The sequence below is a fragment of the Leopardus geoffroyi genome, chromosome C3 (genome assembly GCF_018350155.1).
Source record: "Leopardus geoffroyi isolate Oge1 chromosome C3, O.geoffroyi_Oge1_pat1.0, whole genome shotgun sequence".
Taxonomy (NCBI): Eukaryota; Metazoa; Chordata; class Mammalia; order Carnivora; family Felidae; genus Leopardus; species Leopardus geoffroyi.
The window spans coordinates 62,934,917-62,958,217 of record NC_059338.1 but is presented as its reverse complement, the minus strand read 5'-3'; the positions used below and the strand labels follow the sequence as shown (position 1 = coordinate 62,958,217).

The window sequence follows — 23,301 nt, the reverse complement described above, 5'->3', positions numbered from 1 at the left end:
CCACAGAGCACCTCCTTTCCTCTGAGAAACAGGAGACAGGGACTCAAACAGAATGGAGGGATCAAAGCAAATTTTACAATTTCACAGCATGGAATCGAATTGACTGTTTTATTTGGAGAGGTCCGAGAATATACCTTTTCTCGAGAAATACGTTGGAAAAATGGAAAATGTTTCTGAACTCTAAATTATAAGCAATTGGCTACTTACAAGATTTTTAAAATTTCTCAATTGGAGCCTACAGCACCATCAGTGACATCACCACAAACATTTCTGCTGCAGGGCAGGGAACAAACTGAATCCACAGGTACCTTTGATCCCAGGTCCTCCTTTTCTTTTGTTAGGTCCTTTTTCATCATCTCTTTCTCAAAGGCCCTTTTTTCTTGCTGCGATGCGAGTTCTTTTTCAAGTCGCTCTTTCTGCCTCTCCAGTTCGTTCTTCAACTGTTCACATTGGATTAAAGCCTGCCAAAGTAAGATGGAGGGAAATGGGGTCTTAGAGTTTGGAAAATGTGAGGGGAAAATGAGATAATTAAGCCTTGATTTTACTTAAAATCATCACAACTCGCTGTAGAGCCCATTAGAAGAATTTTATACTCGTTTGTCAATACCAATTACAGATCTAAAATACTATTCAAATGGTACATTTATTCATGTATTTCAATTTTCATAATTAACGCTGTATTAACTAAGCAACTAAAAGAATTCAGATTAATGGACCCTGATGAAGGCCACAGATGAGTCCAAATTTGGAAAAGGGCATCAGAAAACTCAAGCATTCTCATATTATATTTCAATTATATATCATGTTTATACTGAATGAAATATGTGAGTCTCTAGTTTAACTGATTTTTCATTTGCTCCTGGTTAAACAGATCAAAACTGAAAATGAGATGAGTTGGTTATTACATACAGGCATCTATTTTTAACATTATCAAATAATCGAGGTTCCCGAAACTTGATTAACTAACGTAAAAATTAGGTAATAATAAAAAGTTTAGATAAGGAAAGACTCAAAAGAGCATTTACTACCTAGTTTTATGAACTAAGAAGTACCATCTTTCACTGCTGGTATTTTACGAGTCCATAATTGTTCTTAGTCTCAATTTCCCACTCTGGATTTCTAGAAGCAAAAACTTTCTAACTTCCTTTTGACTACATTCACAGTGTCTTTATGTCTAACACCCAACAATAAACTAGCTTCAAAATCCCAATTAAAAAAAAACCCCTATACAGCTAAGGTGCTTGACAGAAAATCTGAGTCATTCTATGGTGTCTTATTCCAGTGGCTCTTATCTAATATCCAATATCCACCTCATTCAACAGCTACGTTCCCCTAAATTGGGAAGCCAAGAAACCCAAGTCTCATATGACCTACAAACTGTGTAAGTATGTATCAAGTTACAAGTGGGATAGAGTTACATTTGTTGTCTCAGTAAGCACCACAGGCTTTATGCGTAGCTCTGCTTCCCTCTGGAGAAAGCTACAATAAATATAAACAATAAATAATCTAGGGTATGACAGGTGAATTTTCTTCTCTTCATCTGGAAAGCATTAAATCCTAATTTCCTTCAAACTCTTCTGGAAAGTTGCTGTACTCCTAGTTATAAAATACGAGGGTAAAACTTAATTGTCTCAGATTAACTGACAAGCATATACAGTAACTGAAAAATGATTCTCCCAGGGACTTGGTCCCAAGTCCAATTCTAGTTGAGGTTGCCTGTAAAATAAAATTTTACATTAGATTTTAAAAGAAGTGAAAAAGCATAGTTTTTCTATAATTTAAGCCCTTGGAGCTTGATAGATTATGAATTTGAGATTTCTGTGCTTCAGAACACAATTGGTGTTGTGAAAAAGATTTTCTATGAACCTAATAAAAATGTTCATAACTTTTGCAGATAGAATACAACTGGCATGAAAGAATACAATGACTGTTGTATATAAAGCTTTTTCATCGAACAAGAACTCAGGAGTCAACATTATTAAGCACAGGAACAGCAGAACACGACTGCTGAAGGTCTAAACATCAGGTTAACATGAACAGCAACCAAAGAATCACTTCCAAGAAGTCAGTCCATTCGGGAACAAGGAACAGTAAATGATCCTGACAGGATAAGAGGCCTAAGCCGAGGTAAGACGTTATAAACACAAAGTCCAAAGCAAGAAGTTGTAAATCACTTAAAAGCAATGCTGAGCCTCGGTTTCTGTGGATGGCCTTCTCCTGGTTAGGACTGGCCACTGCGGAGAGGTGACGATGAGGAAGTGTGAAGGCATACTTTTATTTGTCTTGATTTTCATATCTATGCCTGGTCACAATGAAGAAATTAAGGATCAGTAACACTTGTACTTAGAAAAGTGATTTAATCTTTCTTTTTTTTTTTTTTTCAACGTTTATTTATTTTTGGGACAGAGAGAGACAGAGCATGAACGGGGGAGGGGCAGAGAGAGAGGGAGACACAGAATCGGAAACAGGCTCCAGGCTCTGAGCCATCAGCCCAGAGCCCGACGCGGGGCTCGAACTCACGGACCGCGAGATCATGACCTGGCTGGAGTCGGACGCTTAACCGACTGCGCCACCCAGGCGCCCCTAATCTTTCTAGAGGTATCTCTCTTACCACGGACCTCACACACTAGATAGATCACAGAGAACTAAACAAGTATTTATACACTCTTTCCATTAAAGCTTCCCTGTTTTCTTCCAGGGCTCCCTCTCCTAGTTTCCGGAATCCCTCCCTGATTCTGCTTGTCTAACCATCTGGTAAAGGCGTAATAACTGAATTCTCACAAGTGAGGTCATAAATGGTCAGTGACAACTAACTGAGAGATGTCCAGAGGGGACCAGGATGATTTGGGGCCTGTGGCTGCCATTGCTCCCAAGAGGGTGGATTCTTCCTGTCCCTGAGCACGGCCCCTTTTCGGTGGAAATGGCTGTGGCTCTTGAGGAGCTGAATTATACTATAATTCAGTACCCCCACCCAGTAGACTCAATCCTCAAGGGAACTTTTCTCCTCTGGGACATTTCTTTCATTTGTGGTTATTCTGTGCTGGCCACATTAACACACTTTTTAAGATAATTTATTGGACTTGATATGCCCAGCTCTAGTTTTATTAAAGCAACAAGTTTTTTGGGGTCAAAACATTTTCCAAATAGGGTCTTAATGGGGTCAAAACATTTTCCAAAATAAATTTATATCTCGTCAACTACATTTTTCAAAATAGGAAATCTATTTTAGGACACATGAAAGTCCTTCCCAAGTGTTAGAGTTGGGTTCCTAGAAACCTTCATGATCAAAGAATTCATGATTCAAGAATTCAAGATATTATGAGAAATAAGAGAATTCACACTTAACGAGTAAATTTAAAATTCACGTGAAAACTTGTGACGCTGTTTTCATTTTGATGAACTACAGCCCACAAAATAAAAATGATTGTCAACATGTTTTAAGCATTTAACTTATGAATAATGAAAAGTATTGATTTTCAATTTATAAACTTGCTACTAGAAACCTATCAGTCTCTATCTCCCATTTTCAAGATGTTTATGATTTTTGTTTTGTGGAAGATAATCTACGTATCAAGAAGCATATTCTCTGCCTGTGCTTGTGATCAAATGGCCGATTGCTTTCTGATCTTTTTACTTTAGGTTTATAAAATTCACCTTTCTGACTCTACTATAGTGTAAGAAAAATAATAATTTGGAAAGGAAAAAAGCTGGGGGACATTGATTCAACTCCTGGGATTTTTGTTGTTGTTTTTTTTTTTTAATCTTCCCTTGGAGGGTTATCTCCTGATAGAGATGGTCATGATAACTTCATGCCAAAGGCAACAATTTCTCTTCAAATAGAAGCAAGCAGGTCTGAGGCCTGGTTAACCTCTTCATCTTGAAGCTTTACCAAGGCATCACTACAAAACTTCTGCTTTTCCACTCTCATTTTTTGAGGTTATATTTTTCCCTCTATTTTAAAATTATCCCTGGTTGTAAGGACTTGCAATTTCAAAGAAAACCAAAAATATTTATTAGTCACTTACTATGTGCCAAATACTTTGCTAAATAGCTTACATGGGTCAATTTATTTAACACTCTTGCTAAATTTTAAATAGTTCTTTTTTTAAATGTTTATTTATTTTGAGAGAGACAGAGAGACAGAGTATGAGCAGGGGCGGGGCTCGAACCCATGAACCGCAAGACCATGACCTGAGCAGAAGTCGGAGGCTTCAATGACTGGGCCTCCCCAGGTGCCCTGAATTTTAAATAGCTGTTATCACTCAGCTGAAGAAACTGAGCAGCTTTGAGACATTAAGTAACTTGCCCAAGATCACAGACCTAAAAAGTGGTAGAATAGAGCGATTCCACAGCTGAATCTACGCATGGCATTACAACTTTCTCGTGTTATAGATTTATTTTCTTATAAAATCCTTAGGTGTTTTCACTGCCATTGTCAATGTAAGTATATAACATAAAATAATTCCATGTACTTACTTAGAATGCAATATGCAAAATGGAACACTAGATGGCAACAACAGTCAAGGAACTAGATAGAACAGGGGCTCAACAATCAAGTAGTTGTTTTTCAAATTAAAATATGTATGCCATTTTACTCTTTACTCTCACAAAGCAAAATCCCTAATATGTTGTAACATCCCTGAGAGATAAAAACTAGTAGATCTGCACTGTATTTTGTAAACTGCTTGGAAATCAGTTCCTGCATTATTACTCATTCAATGATGCTTAGAAATCGGTTCTTGCACTACTTACTAATTGAATGAAAAATGCTTTGGATTCCCAATACACAATAGCTTCTTTTGTTCTTAACTGTTAAATTTTTAAAAGCACTAATTACAAAATTCATATTCATAGTTAAAGCTAACAATTGACTTTAATTCAATTCAGCAAACATTGTGCAATGAACATGTGAAGGATATAGTGATAGATGTCACAGGCCTGACTTTTAAGGTCTTTTGGTGGTGAGAGCTATGTAAACAGCTACCAAAATTCTATACAGCTCAGTCAAATATGGAGGAGGAAGAGATTAATTCAAACAAGAAGGGGCTGGGGAAAACTTTGGGGAAGACTGCCACCTGAGTTGAGCCTCACAGGTTGAATAGATAGATCAATACAGTGCTGTAAAGTGTAGCATAAGCAAATTCATGGTCACATTCAGGAAGGTCACATTCCTGAGCTTGTAAGTCACATTCAGGAAAACTGTAGGTCACATTCAGGAAACAGCACAGGTCATATGAAAGAGTGTAGTGAAAAATAGCGGGGTGGGGGGGGGCATATTGTAAAAGATCTGGCAGGTCATGCTTTTATTGTACTGCAAGAAGGGAGCTCCCAGAACAGGGAGCGTTACAACTGAGGAGGACTTCGGCAACAGTGGGAAAGATATACTGGAACTGGAAGAGGCCTGAGCAAGACCAGTAGAAAGCTAATGCAATCATCTGCATAGGTTGCGTAACAGTATGTTAGGACTTGAGCCAGGAAGGAAAGGGTGGGCATAGCTTAGGAAAAGACTCCAAAAACCGAGAGCTTGGCAACTGATTGGATGTTGAGAGCGAGGGATGGGGAGAAGCCAAGATATTTTAGAGGCTGTGAGCCAGGGCTGTTGGTAAGATGAGGGAGCCAGTATCCGAGGAGAATACAGAAAATGGTAGAAGGAAAAGGAGTGGTGGACAGGAAAATGGAGAGGAACAATAATTTGTGCAGATTTTCAGATGCTAATGGAATATCACCCACATACAGGGGTCTAGGAGCAGCAAGAAACAGGGGTGTGGTGCTCAGGAGGGCTGGTACAGCTAAAGGCACAAGGTGGGGGTGTTCCAATGAAGGGAGGGTTTTGGAGAGGCAAATTCTTGGCAATTAGGACGACACGGGTGGAAGGAACTCCTGACTGAGGAATGTCGGTGTTGAAGGCTTGTGGAAAATAAGAGAAAAGAGATGGAGAGGAGAAGAAAAAGCATACAAAGAGGATGACTCCCACAGGAGTAAATATCAGATAAATCAAGGGGAAAAGAGGACGTGTTATAACAGGCCAGCCAATGGCTTCCTAGATGGCAGAGCTGGAGTCGAATGAAGGCAGAGATGAGGTCACCGGGTTTAGTAATCAGGAAATGAGTGGTGACCACTGAGTGAGCAATTCAGTAGCATGAAATCAGACTACATTTTGTTGAACGCCTGACTGCAGTGTGTTCAGAAGGGAACAGAGAGCTTCGAGGGTGAACGCCTGTTTTGAAAGGTCCGCCAGTAAAATGGCGGTGGGAAGGTAGGCAATTACGTGGAAGCTGATCAAGGGAAGGCTGCCTCTTGTTTGTTTAAACAAGAATAACAGCTGTAGACAGGATGACAGGGGAAACGGAGGAGAGGGAGGGACAGAAGATACAAGATGTGGTGACTAATGGCTCAGGGTCCCTGAAATACTCCAAGTAGGAGGCTTCAAGAACTTAGAGAAAGAGATCCATTTTGGGAAGTAAGAGGGCCAGATGAGCAAGAAAAAATGAGCAGAAGACACGTTTGAGGGATGAAAAGGTGTTGAAGGGGCTCTTGTCAGTTGGTTGTGATGCCAGTGACATAGGTTGGCCATGGAGTGATGAGCTAACAGCAGAGCTGGGGAAGTGTGGGAAGTGAAATTCCTGCCTTGAGTACGGAAGGCAGTCAACTACAAAGGAAAGAATTGCTAAACAGTACTTCTAAACAACCGAAGGTGACCAGTACCACTCTCCCGTGGAATTCATTCTGTGGCTTTCTTCAGCAATGCTTGACAGGCTGAAAGTAGCAATAAAAAAAAAAAAAAAAAAAAAAAAAGTGTGATCGGGCTTTTGCTGGGCACCGGCAAAGTGGGTAAACCAGAAAGATAAGAATGAGAGAATTCTAGACTGTTAGTGAAAACAGGTTGCAATTTCCTTAGTGAGTGGATGCTGGGTACCATCAAGGGCCAAGCACTATGCAAGGTACTAAAGATTTCATAGTGATCGAGATGGGTAAGTTCCTTCCTGGCAGAAATTTTAAAGCTTAATGAAAGATAAAGACAAACAAGGAATAATAATACGCTTTGATAAATGCTGTAATGAGAGTAGTTCTTAGCTGGGGGCGATTCTGCATGCATACACACACGCACACACACCCTGGGAAACTGTAGCAATGTATGGAGATATCCTTGGTTGTCAGAACTTGGGGAACAGAAGGTATGCTGTTGGCATCCAGTGAACAGAGGCAAGGGTTGCTGCTAGATATCCTATGGCATGCGGGCAGGATAGCCTGTACAACAAAGAATTATGTTAAAGTCCACAATGTCAATAATGCCAAGGTGGAGAAACCCTGCTCTACAGACACATAAGAGGTACATCAAATCTAGGCACGGGAGAACAGAGATTCTCTTTTCTTTTTTTTCTTAAAGAGAGAGGGTGCAAGTGAGTGAGGGGCAGAGAGAGAGAGAATCCCACCGCAGGCAGAGAGAGCGAGAGAGAGAGAGAGAGAGAGAGAGAAGTGGGGCTCACCAGAAGCGGGGCTTTAGCTCACCAAAGGTGGGGCTCAAACTCATGAATTGTGAGATCATGACCTGAGCCAAAGTCAGATGCTTAACCAACTGAGCCACCCAGGTGCCCCCAGAGATATTCTGGAGTAGCAGACCTGAAAGATGGGAGAAAATATCCAGGTAGGAAGTGAAGAAGAATTTGTACAACATGTGCAAAGGCCCAGGGGCTAAAAAGAAGGGCATAAACGGGGGGATCAGGAGGCATCACCATCACCTAGTGACTGAGAAAATACTGTGTGCCCAAGTTTCTACAAGATAACAGATTTCCACTTTAAGATGTAGTCCTCAATGGGGGTGCCTGGGCGGCTCAGTGGGTTAAGCGTCCGACTTCGGCTCAGGTCATGATCTCACGGTTTGTGAGTTCGAGCCCCACATCAGGCTCACCGCTGTCAGCACAGAGTCTGCTTTAGATCCTGTCTCCCTCTCTCTCTGCCCCTTCCCCACAGGTTCTCTCTCTCTTTCTCAAAATAAATAAATAAAACTTAAGTTTTAAAATCAATCAGTCAATTACATGCAGTCCTCATGAACAATCCTCAAAGTGAGACATCATCTCCATGTTACACATGAGGAAAAACCGTGGCCTGGGGAATTAAGTAAGTTGTCTTAGGTCACGCAGCTGGTGAATGGCGGGGCTCCAAAGTTGAATCTAGGTCTGCTAACTCTAATAAGACCTTGTCCAACCCCTACACTCAGCTGCCTTTGCAAAGCTAACAGTGGCCACGTCTGTTGGAGGAGAGTACTAAGTGACATGGAAGGGCTGGAAGGAAGCACATGACAGACCTCGGGAAGTCTGTGAAAGGGTTTGGAGACTGTCCTGAGGCTGTGGGCAATCCTGGACAGATTTTAAGTCAAAGTCCCAGGGTCAAATCTGCCTTAAAGAAAGATCACTTCTAGCCGCAGTGCAGGGAACAGGGCAAAGGAAGAGGATGTTGTAATTCATAAGTCCAGAGAGGATGGTGTCCTGAACAAGAGAGGGGACAGTGAGGAAGGAATTCAAGAAAAGTTCAGAAACTAAGACGTGTACTTAGTGACTGGAAGTCAGGCGAGAAGCGGGGGATGACCAACAAGCTTTCCTGTCAGGGCACGGTAGTGGATGAAAGTGCCATTCAACGGAGAGAGAACACAGCAGTTTGGGGGGAGCAAATGTAATGAGTTCAGTTGGGGACATAAAATTCATATTTAAATGGAAAGAGAAGAAGACCAGCCTGGAGACAACAGTTAAAACAAGATGTGAGAAGAAGCTGAAGGAGAAGCAGGAATGAGGACAGTGAGTAGGTTTAATGGGGATGACGAGGCAGAGAGAGGCTCTGGTCAGAGAGAGCATTGCAGAGTTTGAGATCCCATGGACACACCAGTTCTCACGGCAGTCACTGCAGAACAGGGAAAGTGCTAGAGGTAAGCAAGCCAAAGTGTGCTGGGATTACAGTGTTGTGTGTATTAACAACATGGACGTAGAAACCTTTCAGGATGATCCGAGGAGGTCAGTGGAGGGTGCTATGGACTCCAAGTGTGTGCCCCTCCAAAATTTATGTGTTGAAACCTAACCCCCAATGCGATGGTATAAGGATGTTTGGCCTTTGGGAGGTTATTAGATCCTTAGGAGGGATCCCTCATGAATAGGATTAGTGCCCTTATAGAAGAGGCCCCAGAGAGCTCCCTCACACCCTTGGCCATGTGAGGACACAGTAAGAAGACAGCCACGTATGAGCCAGGAAGCAAGCCCTCATCAGATACCAGATCTGCTGGTGCCTTGATCTTGGGCTCACCAGCCCCCAGAACTGTGAGAAAGCAATATTTGCTGTTTAAGTTCTGTTACAGCATCCTGAACAGACAAAGACAAGGGAGAAAAGGGTCAGATGCTAACACTCTTAAAAAGTATCAAATAGCCAACAACTATTTTATAAACCCAAGTAATAAAATGGATGATTTTCTTTAAAATAAGTCTCAAATAGTGACATCTAAGATTGAGAGTTTATATTGATTAAAATCAGGGAGAGGAGAGACAACAATGATTTCAAAGAGGAATGGCCACTAACGTAGATGATAAAACAAAGGCCTGGAAACGGCAGGAAGGAGGGAGAGGATGCTGATCCCTCCATCACAGCCAGATGAGGCGAGGGGAGTGGCAAAGGGCCTTCACCGGAGGGTTGGAGGGTCACGGTGTCATCGAGGGACAGCTAGAGTTCAGTACAAATGAAGAACTAGGAGTGTTTGAGGAGACAAAGCATATAAGGGAGCTTGGTCTGAATGAATAGAAGTTTCAGAGGCACAGGGGCAATAGTAATGAAAGCAGTGAGGGCCAGTGGTCTGGGAAGAGTCATGGATGAACTGGATGGAGACAAATGGATAAGGCAGTGACTGAGGAGCTAAAGAGAGAGTTGAAGAGCCCATACCTTAATAAAATACTGCTGCTGCTCTATGGCTTAGACCAAAGCTATCCGACAGAATGCTTCACAGAAATGTTCTATATCCACACCGTCCAACACCGTAATCACTAGCTACTCGAAGTGTGGCTGGTATGGCTAGGGAAAATACATGGCAACTTCGGTGGACTCAGATGGAGCAAGGAATCCATGATAACCTCCCATAATTCAAAGTGTTTACGACACTGCCTGATCATGAAGTGGTAACTATTACTGTCATTATCATGATCACTCAATGTGTTTGATTTGGCATCCCAGCGTCCGGACTCATTCATAGCTAAAGATGCTATTCCGTACACATATATTATTCATTATCTGTGGCATATTTGGATGTTCTCAAAATCTCCCATGCATGGAGGAGAAACATTTGTCTGCAGTCATACTTGAACGTGTACACATGTAGTTAAGATCTTCACAGCACGCAAAAGCACCAGCAAATGAAAAGGTGAGGCATGCAAGTCTCTCCAAGTACCTTGCCATGTCGCTCTCTATTCTCTGAACAGCGATATAACAAGAGGATTTGCAGAGGACTAAGAATTCTACCAACAGGAAATCTGTGTAATTCAGCAAAGCCAACACTAAAACACTGGTCTTTGCTTTGCGTGTTTCAAAAAAGAGTTGAGTTAAGGATGAACAGCCACAGGAATACTTGGAGGAGAAAAAAGAGCAGTGACAGGCTGCCTTAATTTTGATCTTCTGAGACTTGCCTTGGTCTTCTCGAAATTGGCTTCCTCGGCCACTTGCACGGCTTGCTTCACCTGCTCATAAGCGCCGGCTTCTCTTTCCTGCACGTCTGTCAAGATGCTCCTGACGGAAACTAGTGCGGACATTAAGTCATCTCTTTCCCTGTCAGCACAAAAAGAACATTCAAAACAAGAAACGGTCACACGATCATGTATTCATGAGTGAGGAAGAAAAAGGCATTAACACACAGTAGAAGAGGAGCCAGGGTGGGCCGGCTTAGCACGTCCTAAAGCACACCCTGGAGAAAGGCCCTCTGTCCTCCCCTGGCGAGGTGCAGGGAGAGGGGCCAGAAAGGCTGAGGCTTCATGGCAGGACTGCGTCTGGAGGGACAACCACCTATTGTGGAGAGGATGACCACACTGCGGGCTGCAGATTCAAGCCCAGAAAAGAGGAAGTTAGTCTACAAATTAAAAGGTTGGGGGCTGGGAGGAACAAAAGGAAAAAGACAGAGAAGGTGGGGGCTGTACACAGGTTCAGGGGCTGCTAAGGCCTTGTCTACACTGCTGACTCCCCACCCATTTATCTGAACAAATAGGTCCTTTCCTTTTTGTCTTTCTCCACCATCCTCTTTTTGACCTTTCTCTCTCTCTCTCTCTTTTTACTTTGAGAGAGAGAGAGAGAGAGAAAGAGAGAAACAGAGAGACCACGAGCGGGAGAGGCAGGAGGAGAGGGAGAGAGAATCTCAAGCAGGCTTCACGTTCAGAGCAGAGCCCAACACAGGGCTCGATCTCATGACTGTGAGATGACCTGAGCTGAAATTAAGAGTCGGACGCTTGACTGACTAAGCCACCAGGTGCCCCTGCCCTACTCTTTCAATTAAATTCTTTCACTTACTTATGAACCCATTTCTTCTTTCAAAGGGTGGTACTGCTGAATCCCTCAAATAGTCTGGTTCCACAGAGAATGCTCAAGATTTAACAAAATCCCATCCTGCTGGGTTGGACCGCTGCCTGGTCCCACACCCTTGTCAGCAATTCTCAGAAGCCCTCTGTCCTTGGGGACAGATGGAACCAGATGCCAAAACACTTTGGCATGTAACATAGCAAAGGCCCAGTCCCATGGGTTAAATAAATCCCGTATAAGACTTTAGGATATTTGGAATTTATCCACTGGATAAAAATGACCAGCTGACCAAAGAGAAAATGAGGTGGGCAAATTTCTATACACACAAAGCAAAGAACTCTAAGTTGGGCTGCTATGTATGCTATTCCATGCTTTGTTTGAGAGCTCAAGTTTAAACCATGGTTTCATATTCAGTGAAAGTAACTGCTTGAAGTTTCCTTTTTTTTTTTTTTTTTGGCCAAGTTCCAAACTCCTGGGAGAGAGCCAATTCTGATTTTTTTTTTTTTTTTTAATTTAGCAACCTTTAAGGAGCAATGATTTCAAAGATTATAGTCTCTGAGTTTGAGTGGCTTTCAGAATTAACCAATGACTCCATGTAAAAAAAAAATCTCTTAAGACAAAATAATTTAAACTATTTGTGGTATTTGGAAAGCTGTCATATTTTAAGAAATATGTAATACTGAACAAAGTTACAATTATTAGCAGTTTCATAAATGATCTTTTTGTTAAAAAAAAAGGACTGCTGGGCGCCTGGGTGGCGCAGTCGGTTAAGCGTCCGACTTCAGCCAGGTCACGATCTCACGGTCCGTGAGTTCGAGCCCCGCGTCGGGCTCTGGGCTGATGGCTCAGAGCCTGGAGCCTGTTTCCGATTCTGTGTCTCCCTCTCTCTCTGCCCCTCCCCCGTTCATGCTCTGTCTCTCTCTGTCCCAAAAAAAAAAAAAATAAATAAACGTTGAAAAAAAAAAAATTAAAAAAAAAAAAAAAGGACTGCTGCAAATATAAAATTCATGGGAGCATAGCGATCTTCAATTTAGAATTTCCTGGTTTGTTTTAAATTGAGAAAAATAATTTGTCTTTAATTCTTTTGTTCTAAAGGGAAAGAAAATGGAGTTCATTATTTTGGTCAAATCTAACCAACACAATGATTATGTGAAAAAGTGGAAGAGTCAAAGCAAGGTTAAATTGTTCTGCTTAAGGAAAAAATAGATTATATGAAGGCAAAAGTGAATGTATGCCTATTTGCATACCAAAAAAGCTCTAACATGAAAGGGGACTAGGTTCATTAAGTCTATGCAGTCAGAGTTCCTGGGTGGCTCAGTTGGTTAAGCTTCTGACACTTGATTTGAGTTCAGGTAGTAATCTCCTGGTTTGTGGATTTGAGCCCCTCATTGGGCTCTGTGCGGACAGCTCAGAGCCTGGAGCCTGCTTCGGATCCTTTGTCTCCCTCTCTCTCTGCCCCTCCCTTGCTCTTACTCTGTCTCTCTCAAAAATAAATAAGCATTAAAAAAAATATGCAGTCAGGGCCTGGGTGGCTCAGTGGGTTAAGCCTCCTGACTCTTGATTTCTGCTTGGGTCATGATCTCATGGTTCCGAGATCAAGTACCACATCGGGCTCTGCTTGGGATTCTCTCTCTTCCCTGTTCCTCCCTGCCCCTCCCTACTTCTCAAAATAAACAAATAAACTTAAAAAAAAGTTAAATAATAAAAAAAAGAATATGTGGTCCAGGGGTGGTTCAGTCAGTGGGGCGTCCAACCCTTGATCTCAAGGTTGTGAGTTCAAGCCCCACGTTGGGCTCTGTGCTGGGTGTAAAGCCTACTGAAAAAGAAAAAGAAAAAAAAAAAGTATGCAATCCAACTAGAACCTACGATTCTAGAATAAGATAAAAATTTACTCTTTAAGGGCAGCAAGTCAAAATGGGCTTCATATAGTCACCTTTCTTAAGGTTGTACGACCGACTAAGAGACCCAAGTTACTACTCAGTGATGCTCTGATCTGTTCCTGACACCGTGGCATCATTGAAGCCAAAGTTCCAACTAAAAAGAATTAACAGAAAAGCTCAGTGTTTATAGTATGCTGACAGATCACAAGAGGATCAAAATCCAACAACTTTGCTTCCTACAGGAGACTTAATGCTTAATATGTTTAATCTCTTTTCAGTGTGTGTCCTCTTGTTAAGAGGAGTCTGCCAGATAGTAGATATTCAGTGTAACAGAGGACAAAGACCAAGTGGGTGAGTAGTGATCCTGCCACAGGAGGGCATCAAAGAGGTAAAGTAAAACTCCTCCCAGTTCTAGTATTGCATGATCTAAATTTAAAAATTCACTAGGCTACTTAGAACTGGAAACTAAGGAGTTTTGTTGCTCTGGTTCAAAAAATTTTTCAGACTATCAGCTCACCAACTTCAGACCACAGACAATCACCAAAGAGAAACAGCCCCAAATACTGATGTCTTGTTAAGCTCATCATTCAACGGTGAGCCCATCAAATGATTGTACTGAAAACCTGTGGAGCCACCGGACACACTCCAATGTTCTGTCAGAGAAATGTACCACATGCTTTCAGGTGGCCTTCAGACCACTGGGAAGCTGAGCTTCATCAGGAGAGATGCCTAAACTGCACCAGTACAGGAAGCCACTTGGGTAATCTGCAATTATCCACTCAGTCGCTGCATTTTTTGTTTCGCCTCGTCTCAACTCAGCCAGCCCACATCTCAACAGCAAGCACTCGGAATGAACCCAGCTCTGGGCATGTCAGCCCTGTCTTCAACACGATGCCTTGCTTCCGGTCCCGTTCCTATGTCACCTTCTTGATTTAGCTCCCCTTTATCAGCCCCACTCCACTCCTCATTACCTGGCCCTCGGGAGCAGCCAATCCCAGAACCCAGGATAACTACACAGGCAGCTGCAGGCCTGTCCAGAGCTCCCAGTCCGCAGGCCCAGCCCAGAGCCAGGCCTGAGTGCGTCTCTCCCAGTGGGAAGCTGTATAAACACACGTGGCCTATGAGTGTGAACGTGAGATGGCAGCTCTCCATATCACCGTCTCCCAAGGCCAGAGTTCTGTGAGTGCTTGACAAACACCATGCACGTTATCGAGGAGTTTTCTGAAGCAAAGCAAGCAGTGCAGCATCAATGCTGCTGAGAGAGCAACTAAAGCAGGAGATGAGGCAAGGAGCTTGGGTGTGAGTTCTCAGACAAACCAACTAACAAGATGAGCATGGGGTATTTAAGGAATGTAGAGCAACAATGAGGGCAACAAGAACCGAGGAAGTCCCTGAAACATCATGGTCAAATGTTTAAAATAAGGAAAAGAGGGGCGCCTGGGTGGCTCAGTCAGTTAAGGGTCTGACTTTGGCTCAGGTCTTGCGGTTCGTGGGTTCGAGCCCCGCGTCGGGCCCTGTGCTGACGGCTCAGAGCCTGGAGCCTGCTTCGGATTCTGTGTCTCTCCCCTCTCTGCCCCTCCCCCGACTTGGGCACGCTCGCTCTCTCTCTCAAAAATAAATAAACATTAAAAAAAAAACCTTAAAATAAGGTAAAGAGACGGTTAGTCTGCTATATAGGCATGAGCTTCATCTGAAGCTGAAATATAAAGTGCCTACGAAATGCCTTTAGTTCCTCAGTTATTCCACAGTGAGTACCAGTTTCAAGCATCATTAAGCATCATTAGCCAGTATTATCCCTGTTTTTTAAAAGAAGGTCTAGAAGGCTGACTACAACATCTCCTTGTTCCTCATTTCTGGGAAGTTCCTGCCACGGTCTCTCAAAGCCAACTATACACGACTGTGCCAAGACCCACTCGAAAAATCACAAGCTGGACTAAAGTCCCAGGATAGTACAGTAGTAATTACTTCTCCTTTCTGAGCAGTACGCTGAAACTTCTCCAAGGCACTATCAACTACAGAAAAGAATTTAACATAAAGCAGTTCCATCTTGATTATCATTCGAAACCGTTTTGATCATTAAGCGAAAAGGAGGGGTTACTTTCCCTCTTACTGACCTCAAGGCATAATGAGGCCTGAGCGAAAGGCAGAAGTTCAGAAACACTACAAAGACTTCAGATCAACTTTTAAGTGTATCCAGTGTCATCAACAGTTGTTAAGTATACTCTCCACAAAAGTCCTCACGGCCCTAACAAAACGCCACAAACAAACTGGTGGTCTGGTCTCCAAGTCATGGCTGATCCTGTTCATTTCCTGGGCTCAAGTCAGTCCTGTGTCATATACCCAATACATTCCGTGCTCACAGATCAACAAAGGAACTGACAGCTGGTGTCACAATGCCACATTTCAAGCAGAGGCCAGGAGGGAAGTCTTGATTTGTCATATTTGGGGATACAAGTTTTTTTGGTTTTTTTTTGTTTGTTTGTTTTTTAATTCCATCCTAGAGTCATGCAGGGAATTCTATGATACAGCTTCACTGAGGGTTCAACCTTCTAATTATGCATGAAACTAGAAATCCAGACCTAAAGAGTGCTGGCCCCTCTTCCAAGTGAGCCTAACACTCAATATTCAGCATTCTGCATTAACACATTGAAAGAAGTGGAACACCAGCTTCGGCCAAAGGACTCCTCTAGACAAAGGTTTCATTGACAATAAAAGCAGGGGCCTTCCACTGCACTCTGTTATTAAAGTAGGAACAGGAGCCAATGATGTGCTGACAAAGCAGAAAAATTGAACGGAGAAGGCTGACATTTATTTTAAAAGGCTAAGAGCTGAAATTTAGGATAGAGACAAAGGAATACAGAACCAAGAATCTAATTTCTAAATGACTGCCAGTCTTGAAATCAATGTAAACATTGTAGCTTCCTCTTAAAATACTTTTCTCATGACCTACAAGGGTAATATGAAAGGCAATAGGGAAAGAAACCCTGCCTTTAATTTTTGGTTTGGTTGTGCTTGGCTACTTAAACTCTGCCTCTCTTCATCTGTGTGACTTCGAATATGCTTTTTGCCCTTTTTAAGTTAATTTTTTCATTACATTCTCCCTGAAAAATTCATTACCAATGTGGTTAAAGACCCACTAGACACACACTTTCAATTTCAGTGCCTTCTTCCACCTCTCCAGTGGTCATCACCATTAAGTACTGAGTGTTTATCCTTTTAAGCCTTTTTCTATGTGTATGTATGAACCTGGAGAAAATATGCTGTATGGCTGTGTATGGACTTTTACAAAAATAAAAATACAAATAGTTTTGTATCACATGTGTCTTTTTCATGTATCACATGTGTATCACATGTGTGTTATGTTTTTCCTTCAGAAATCTATTGTGGAGCTTAGTCCCACATTAGTACATCTAGATTTATTTCATTCTTTTTTTCTTTTACTGTGCATAACATAGTAGATGCAAAACTCTGGAGGATATTTAGTTATTCACATCCAAAAGAAACACTTTTGGTTTCTTCTGTAGTTTCTATACTCACAACACTTCTGGCACCTCATGTGGGGGGTGTCAGATACTGACACTGACCCTGATGCTCAGTGGGGACATTAATTTCCTGGAGTCAGCACAGACCCCACAGGGTAAGGCTCAGCCCCACAAGACTGTCTGCTGGCTTCGGGTGCCACTTTCAAGTCCCATCTTGTCACCTGTACTTCTGAACAACTGGCCGTAACTCACGGGTTCTCCTGACCCCTTCCTCAGCTTTGATAATTTGCTATGACAACTCACAGAACTCAGGAAAGTGCTTTACTTACTCTTTCCCATTCATTACAAAGGATACAATTCACTAACAGGTAAATAAATAGAAGGGATGCCCAGGGCAAGGTATGTGGGAAGGGGCGTGGGGCTGCCGTGCTCGCTCTGGGCATGTCACCCTCCCAGCACCTTGGTCCCCAACCCGGAAGCCCTCCAAATCCCATGGTTTAGGGTTTTCATGGGGTTCTATAGGTTCTATAGGGGGTTCTATAGGATTGATAAAAACATTACTCGTTGGTGATTGAACTCAATCTCTAGTCCCTGCCCATTTCCCAGAGATTGGGGAGTAATCTCTACTCACCAGGATGCTTTCCCTGGCAAGGGCACACCCATCCGTACTGGGGTTCCAGAAGTCATCTTATTAACATAAACCCAGGTATGGTTGAAAGGAGCTTATTAAGAAAAACAAAAGATGTTCCTTTCACCTTTATGTTCCACAGCTATTTCAGGAGCAAGGGACAAAATCCAAACAAAGGATGTTCCTTCTGTTCTTACCATTTAGGAAATTACAAGGATTTTTTTTTTTTTTTTTTTTTTTTTTTTTTAGTGTTTATTTATTTTTGAGAGAGAGAGAGAGAGACAGAGCATGAGCCAGGAAGGGGTAGAAAGAGGGGGAAACACAGAATCCAAAGCAGGCTTTAGGCTCTGAGCTGTCAGCACAGAGCCTGATGTGGGGCTCAAACCCACGGACTGCGAGATCATGACCTGAGCTGAAGTCGGACGCTCAACCGACTGAGCCAACCAGGCACCCCAAGAAATTATAAGGATTTTGGGAGCTATATGCCAGGAACTAGAGATGGAGACCAAAATATGTATTTCTGATCATATCACAGTATCACAACACTGTTACAAATAACGCTGTAAAAGCATTCCCTGAAACGACTCCATTTTGCATGTCCGTATTCCTTGGGGGTGATGTTGAAATACGTAAGACACAACTTAAATATTACTCACTCATAGCCTCACCAGTACGTGAAACTATCAACCTCCTTAATTTTCACCAATTTGATGGGTTGGTTTTGAAAAAGAATCTGTCTTTCCCTGAATGAAAGCAGAGTGAATACCTTCTCCTATGTTGACAGTTTCCTCTTTCATTGCTCACCAATTCCTATTCTTTATCCGCTTTCCCACTGGGTAGTTTGTCCACTGTGTTTGTTTCAAAGGATGTTCTTTATACATTATACCAACTGTTTGTTATGTAACATGCAAATATTTTCCCCAGTCTTTTAATTTGTATTATTGTATCATAAAAAGTTTCTTTTGGGGGCGCCTGGGTGGCTCAGTCGGTTAAGCATCTGACTTTGGCTCAGGTCATGATCTCATGGCTCGTGTTGGGTTCTTTGCTGTCAGCACAGAGCCTATTTCAGATCCTCTGTCCCCCTCTCTCTCTTCCCCTCCCCCACATGAGCGCATGCATGCACACTCTCTCTCTCAAAAATAAATAAACGTTTAAAAGGAAAACGCTTTTTTTAAATGAAGTTAAAGGTATAACCTTTTTCCTTTATGCCATTCATTTTCCATACCATGCACAGGGCTTTAGCTGAACGCCATGAAAATAATTTTCTACATTTTCTTTTAATATTTTTATAGTCTGAATTAGATCTGGGTCTTTTAACCATCTTGAATTTGTTTTTGTGAAACAAGTCTCTGTTTTTCAAAAGTAAACAGGAAAAAATTTAACTTATCTGAGTCTCAGTTTCCCTAGCCACAAAATGGAGCTAATAATATTTACCTCACGAATGCTTTACTAAGATTAAAAAAGATGGTTTTTAAACAGCCTGGCAGAGTCCTTGACATATATAAATGTGTACCACATGGTAGTTGTATCTGAAAATATATTTAATATATATTTAATAAATTTCATAGTTATGTGAAATCTGTAAGAATAACTTAACAATATATTTAATAATATAACAAAAAGCAGAACCATCAGCTGAGATCGTAAAACGTATCAGTCAGTCCATACTGGAGAAATTCAGTTTTTATACAAAAACCAACAGGTTAATCACGTGTGGAAACCACGGCATTTTGATTCTTTTGGAACAGGAGAGGTACAGAGGAGTTTCAATATTTATGGAGCATTTATTACGTGGCCTGGCAAATAATTAAAAAACTGGGTTTTTGTGTGTTTTTGTTGTTTTCTGAATTAGTCACATCACTGGTAGGAACTGTCTTAAGCAGTGTATGGTATTCTTTTAATGAAACCTCAAAATAACCCTATTAGGTACTTTTATCTCCATTTTAAAAATGGGGAAATTGAGGCATGAGAGGTTAAGTAATTTTCGTGAGGTTACACAGGTAGTTAGTGGTAGAATAGAGTATTAGTCTCAGCAGCCAGTCTGACTCAAAAGCTAGTGCTCTGGCCCCAAGGCTAAGCGTCCCCGTAAAACCCCCAAACCAGATGCAGAGAAGTAATCTGTCCAAAGGTCAAAACATAGAGTAAAACTGGTCTGACTTCAATGAACAAGTCTTTCCATTCTCCATGCCAGTTCCAACAGTAGGATCTCTGACTGTTGAGCAGTAAAGGCCAAAATGCCTGGTCCTGCGAGCAGCAAACACTCATGGAGCGTCTACCACAGGCCAGGTCCTCTGCTAGACGCCAGGCGTACAGACAAAAACAGATCACACGTGCTGCCTCCAACATATTATAAAATCATGGAAGACAGGAGCCTAAATCAATTGAAGACCAAGTGGGATGAGGTTGGCCAGAGAATACTTCTCAGAGGTGGTGCTGTTTGAGCTATTTAAATGAGTCCAAACAGACAGGGGTGACCTTGAGCACAGGGAATAAGAACCAACACCACTGGACAGTATCGTAGATAAAAATTCTCAACTGTGCAGGATAACCTTTCCACAGGAAAACACCTCCCTGGAATAGTGAAAATAGGACAAAAAGGATATGCACAGAGAACTGTCATATTTCAGCCTAGATGGACTACATGAAAGGTCATTTGTAACTTGTCCTTAGTTGATCTTCAAATACTGATACTGGGACATAGGGAGTCCTTCTTCCGATGCACTGGTAATACTCTTCACTGCAGGCACGAGATAAAGACGCGGTAAGAACTCACTCTACCGGGGCGCCTGGGTGGCGCAGTCGGTTAAGTGTCCGACTTCAGCCAGGTCACAATCTCGCGGTCCGTGAGTTCGAGCCCCGCGTCGGGCTCTGGGCTGATGGCTCAGAGCCTGGAGCCTGTTTCCGATTCTGTGTCTCCCTCTCTCTCTCTGCCCCTCCCCCGTTCATGCTCTGTCTCTCTCTGTCCCAAAAATAAATAAAAAAATGTTGAAAAAAAAAATTTAAAAAAAAAATAAATAAATAAATAAAAAAAAAAAAGAACTCACTCTACCTACACTACAGCACGGAAGTCCAGGACTTGACAACATCAAAAGAGAGCCTCACAAACTCAGTTTTGTTAAGAATAGTGCTGGATTTGCACTTATAGACTCAGAGACATGCAGGGAATTGTAAAGATTCCTTACGTCCATTCTCTCACTTCGAGATGAGGCTGAAGCCTAGAGAGGTAGGACCACTCGTCCGAAATGACCCGATCGCACAACCCTGGCAGAACCCAACTATTCTGTCTTCCAGAAATCTCTGATGAAGGGACCGTTTCCAGTCCACTTCACTCAAAGCTCAGGGTCAATCGCATATGAGACAGCACTGGGATAAAGGGACACAGCGCTCCTCTAAAGATGCAATTCTCCATGTGGAGAAGCACACTTACTTCGTCAGTCTTTCAATGGTCTGCACGTGAACATTATTGTGGGTTTGAGAAAGAACAGCTTCGTGCTGAGCACATTTCAAACACAGGCCACCAACCCAGTTAGAAGTATTCGCAGCGAGGAGAGACTCTTTATGCTTCAGTCGCTCTTTAAGATCTTCACAATTTTCCTGATATCCAGCTAAGTCTTTCCTGAAAAGAAGGGAGAGAAAGTTCTAGCAAAATGACCAGGAACATTACTTTCACCTGGAACATCACAGTGGTAACTCCTGCTATTGCTGATGGGTGTTTACCTTATGAGGTGCTCTGTATATAATGCATTAATTCTTACCACAACCCTGAACGTAAGCATGATTATCCTAATTGACACTTCGGATAAAATGAGGCTTGACTATATTAAATAATTAAGCAAAGTTCTTGTAAGATTTTAACACAGATTAGTCTACCTCTTGATACTGGCTCTCATATCAAAGGATCCCATCTCCATGGCATTATATTACCCAGAAACCAAAAGTAAAACTACAAATACAAATCCTCAACAGTTTCTCTTTATTAATAAAGAGGCAAGGCAATATAACAAAACATCCTTGTATTGAGAGAAATACTCTATTCCAAGTGTTAACCCTTGAAATTTGTAGAGTACCTCAAAAGATTACATAAAGCTTATGGATTTTGTCCATGAGTAATTTATTATTGCCCGTTCTTCCTTAGGAGGAAAAAAAAGAACTTGAAAGCAATTATCTAACCACAAAGTTCTATAAAGAGCTATTTCAAAAGAAAGTGGGCTCCTCTCGTCTTTCAGAAAGAAGTTATATAGAATTTACCAGTCATAAGACTTGTAAGTAGAAGCTATTAACTGGAAATATGCAGCCCGATAAAGAAAGGACAGAGGAAATGTGTGTGTGTGTGTGTGTGTGTGTGTGTGTGTGTGTGTGTGGTTACTTTGTTTTAATATATGAGATAGTTCCTGGAAAAGGTTTTGCTCCAAGCTGACTGTTTTAAGAATAAAATGTATGGGTTGTATTCCTACCCCCACCCCTTCTCATAAAGCTTTGGCAAAATCAACTTGGAGAACTGACTTTCCCACTGTATAAAAAACAAAACAAAACACAAAACAAAACAAAAAAACCCCACTTCCTAGCTTACAAAGGAGAAAATAGCCCTTAAGTACTTGGACTCCTGAAAGCAGGCACGTGATCTCTGTCTGTGTCAACTCTCTGTTGTCAGTTTCTATTAAATTCACGGAGCTGTAGCTACCTTAACTTGCTGTCACAGAGGGGAAGCCAATAATCAAGACACCTGGCTGTCACAGGCTACCTCATCTCTGGATCGGGGGGGGGGGTGGAGGGGGGAGCTGATTTTGTCCCATGCCCAAGATACTTTTTCCAACACACTTAGTTTTCTGTTTAAGTTCCATGTAGAAAAAGTCTGACTTTCAAAAGGCTTTATAAAAATAACTTTGGAAGCACATTCCAAAGTCAAAGGGTCTGCATTACTCTTTCTGTCAGTTTCAGATTCAAAACACTCAGGTAGATTTGATTACTTGAAATGCCAAAAAAGAAAAAGAAATAGGTACCAAAAAGGTAGAGTTTCTGAGAGTGGTGGTTTTATCTCTTTCTGAAAGAAAATGCCTCTTTAAGTACTCTTAAGTTACACTAAAGGAAAAGACAAAAAAAAACAAAAAACAAAAAACAAAAACAAAGATGCAGGGAATAAAGTCATTACAAAGTAGTATTTTAATGTAATTAACTATGGCATATTTGACTTCTGAATGAAACAACAGAAGTCACATTTCCATAGTATAGTAACCTAGAAGTATATTAGTTTAAACACTGGAGACTTGGGGTGCCTGGGTGGCTCAGTCAGTTAAGTGTCTTGACTTCAGCTCAGGACATCATCTCGCAGTTCTTGGGTTCAAGCCCCACATTGGGCTCTCTGCTGTCAGCACAGAGCCTGCTTCAGATCCTCTGTCCCCCTCTCTCTCTGCCATTCCCCTGCTCACGTTCTCTCTCTCTCTCTCCCTCAAAATAAATAAATAAATGTTAAGAATTTTTTTAAAACTGAAGACTCAATACACTAGACATCAAAATATAATAAAGCAAGATAAAAAGCAAGAATGCAAAAATTAGGCCATTTAAAAAATATTAGGTTTCTTCATGAAAAAAAAATATCTATAGAAATAGGTATATACATAGAGATCAGGATAAGGTTTAAAGGTTTAATACACATAAAAGCGTATTAAAATAAATGAATGATAGTGTGCTTAAAAGCCAGGAGCTCTGGTTCTTAGTATCACTCTACTTACATCTCCAAACAATACATGGCCTGAAAATCTTAAATTTTATTTAAAAT

General features: G+C 41.7%; 1 protein-coding gene across 18 annotated transcripts in view; it reads right to left on the bottom strand.

Moving 5' to 3' along the window:
- SDCCAG8 (SHH signaling and ciliogenesis regulator SDCCAG8) overlaps window positions 1-23,301 on the bottom strand; it is a 246,791-nt gene that overhangs the window by 172,529 nt on the left and 50,961 nt on the right. For 17 of the 18 annotated variants that reach the window (XR_006705982.1, XR_006705983.1, XM_045453149.1 and 14 more), the window contains exons 8-10: window positions 20,953-21,141; window positions 10,656-10,794; window positions 309-461 (exon numbers count right to left, since the gene is read on the bottom strand). Coding sequence is in view for 16 of the 18 variants with exons in the window: in XM_045453149.1 (XP_045309105.1) it covers window positions 309-461; window positions 10,656-10,794; window positions 20,953-21,141 (481 nt within the window). In the remaining 2 variants the exon portion in view is untranslated. The remainder of the gene's footprint in view (window positions 1-308; window positions 462-10,655; window positions 10,795-20,952; window positions 21,142-23,301) is intronic. The other variant, XM_045453155.1, reaches the window with a different exon arrangement.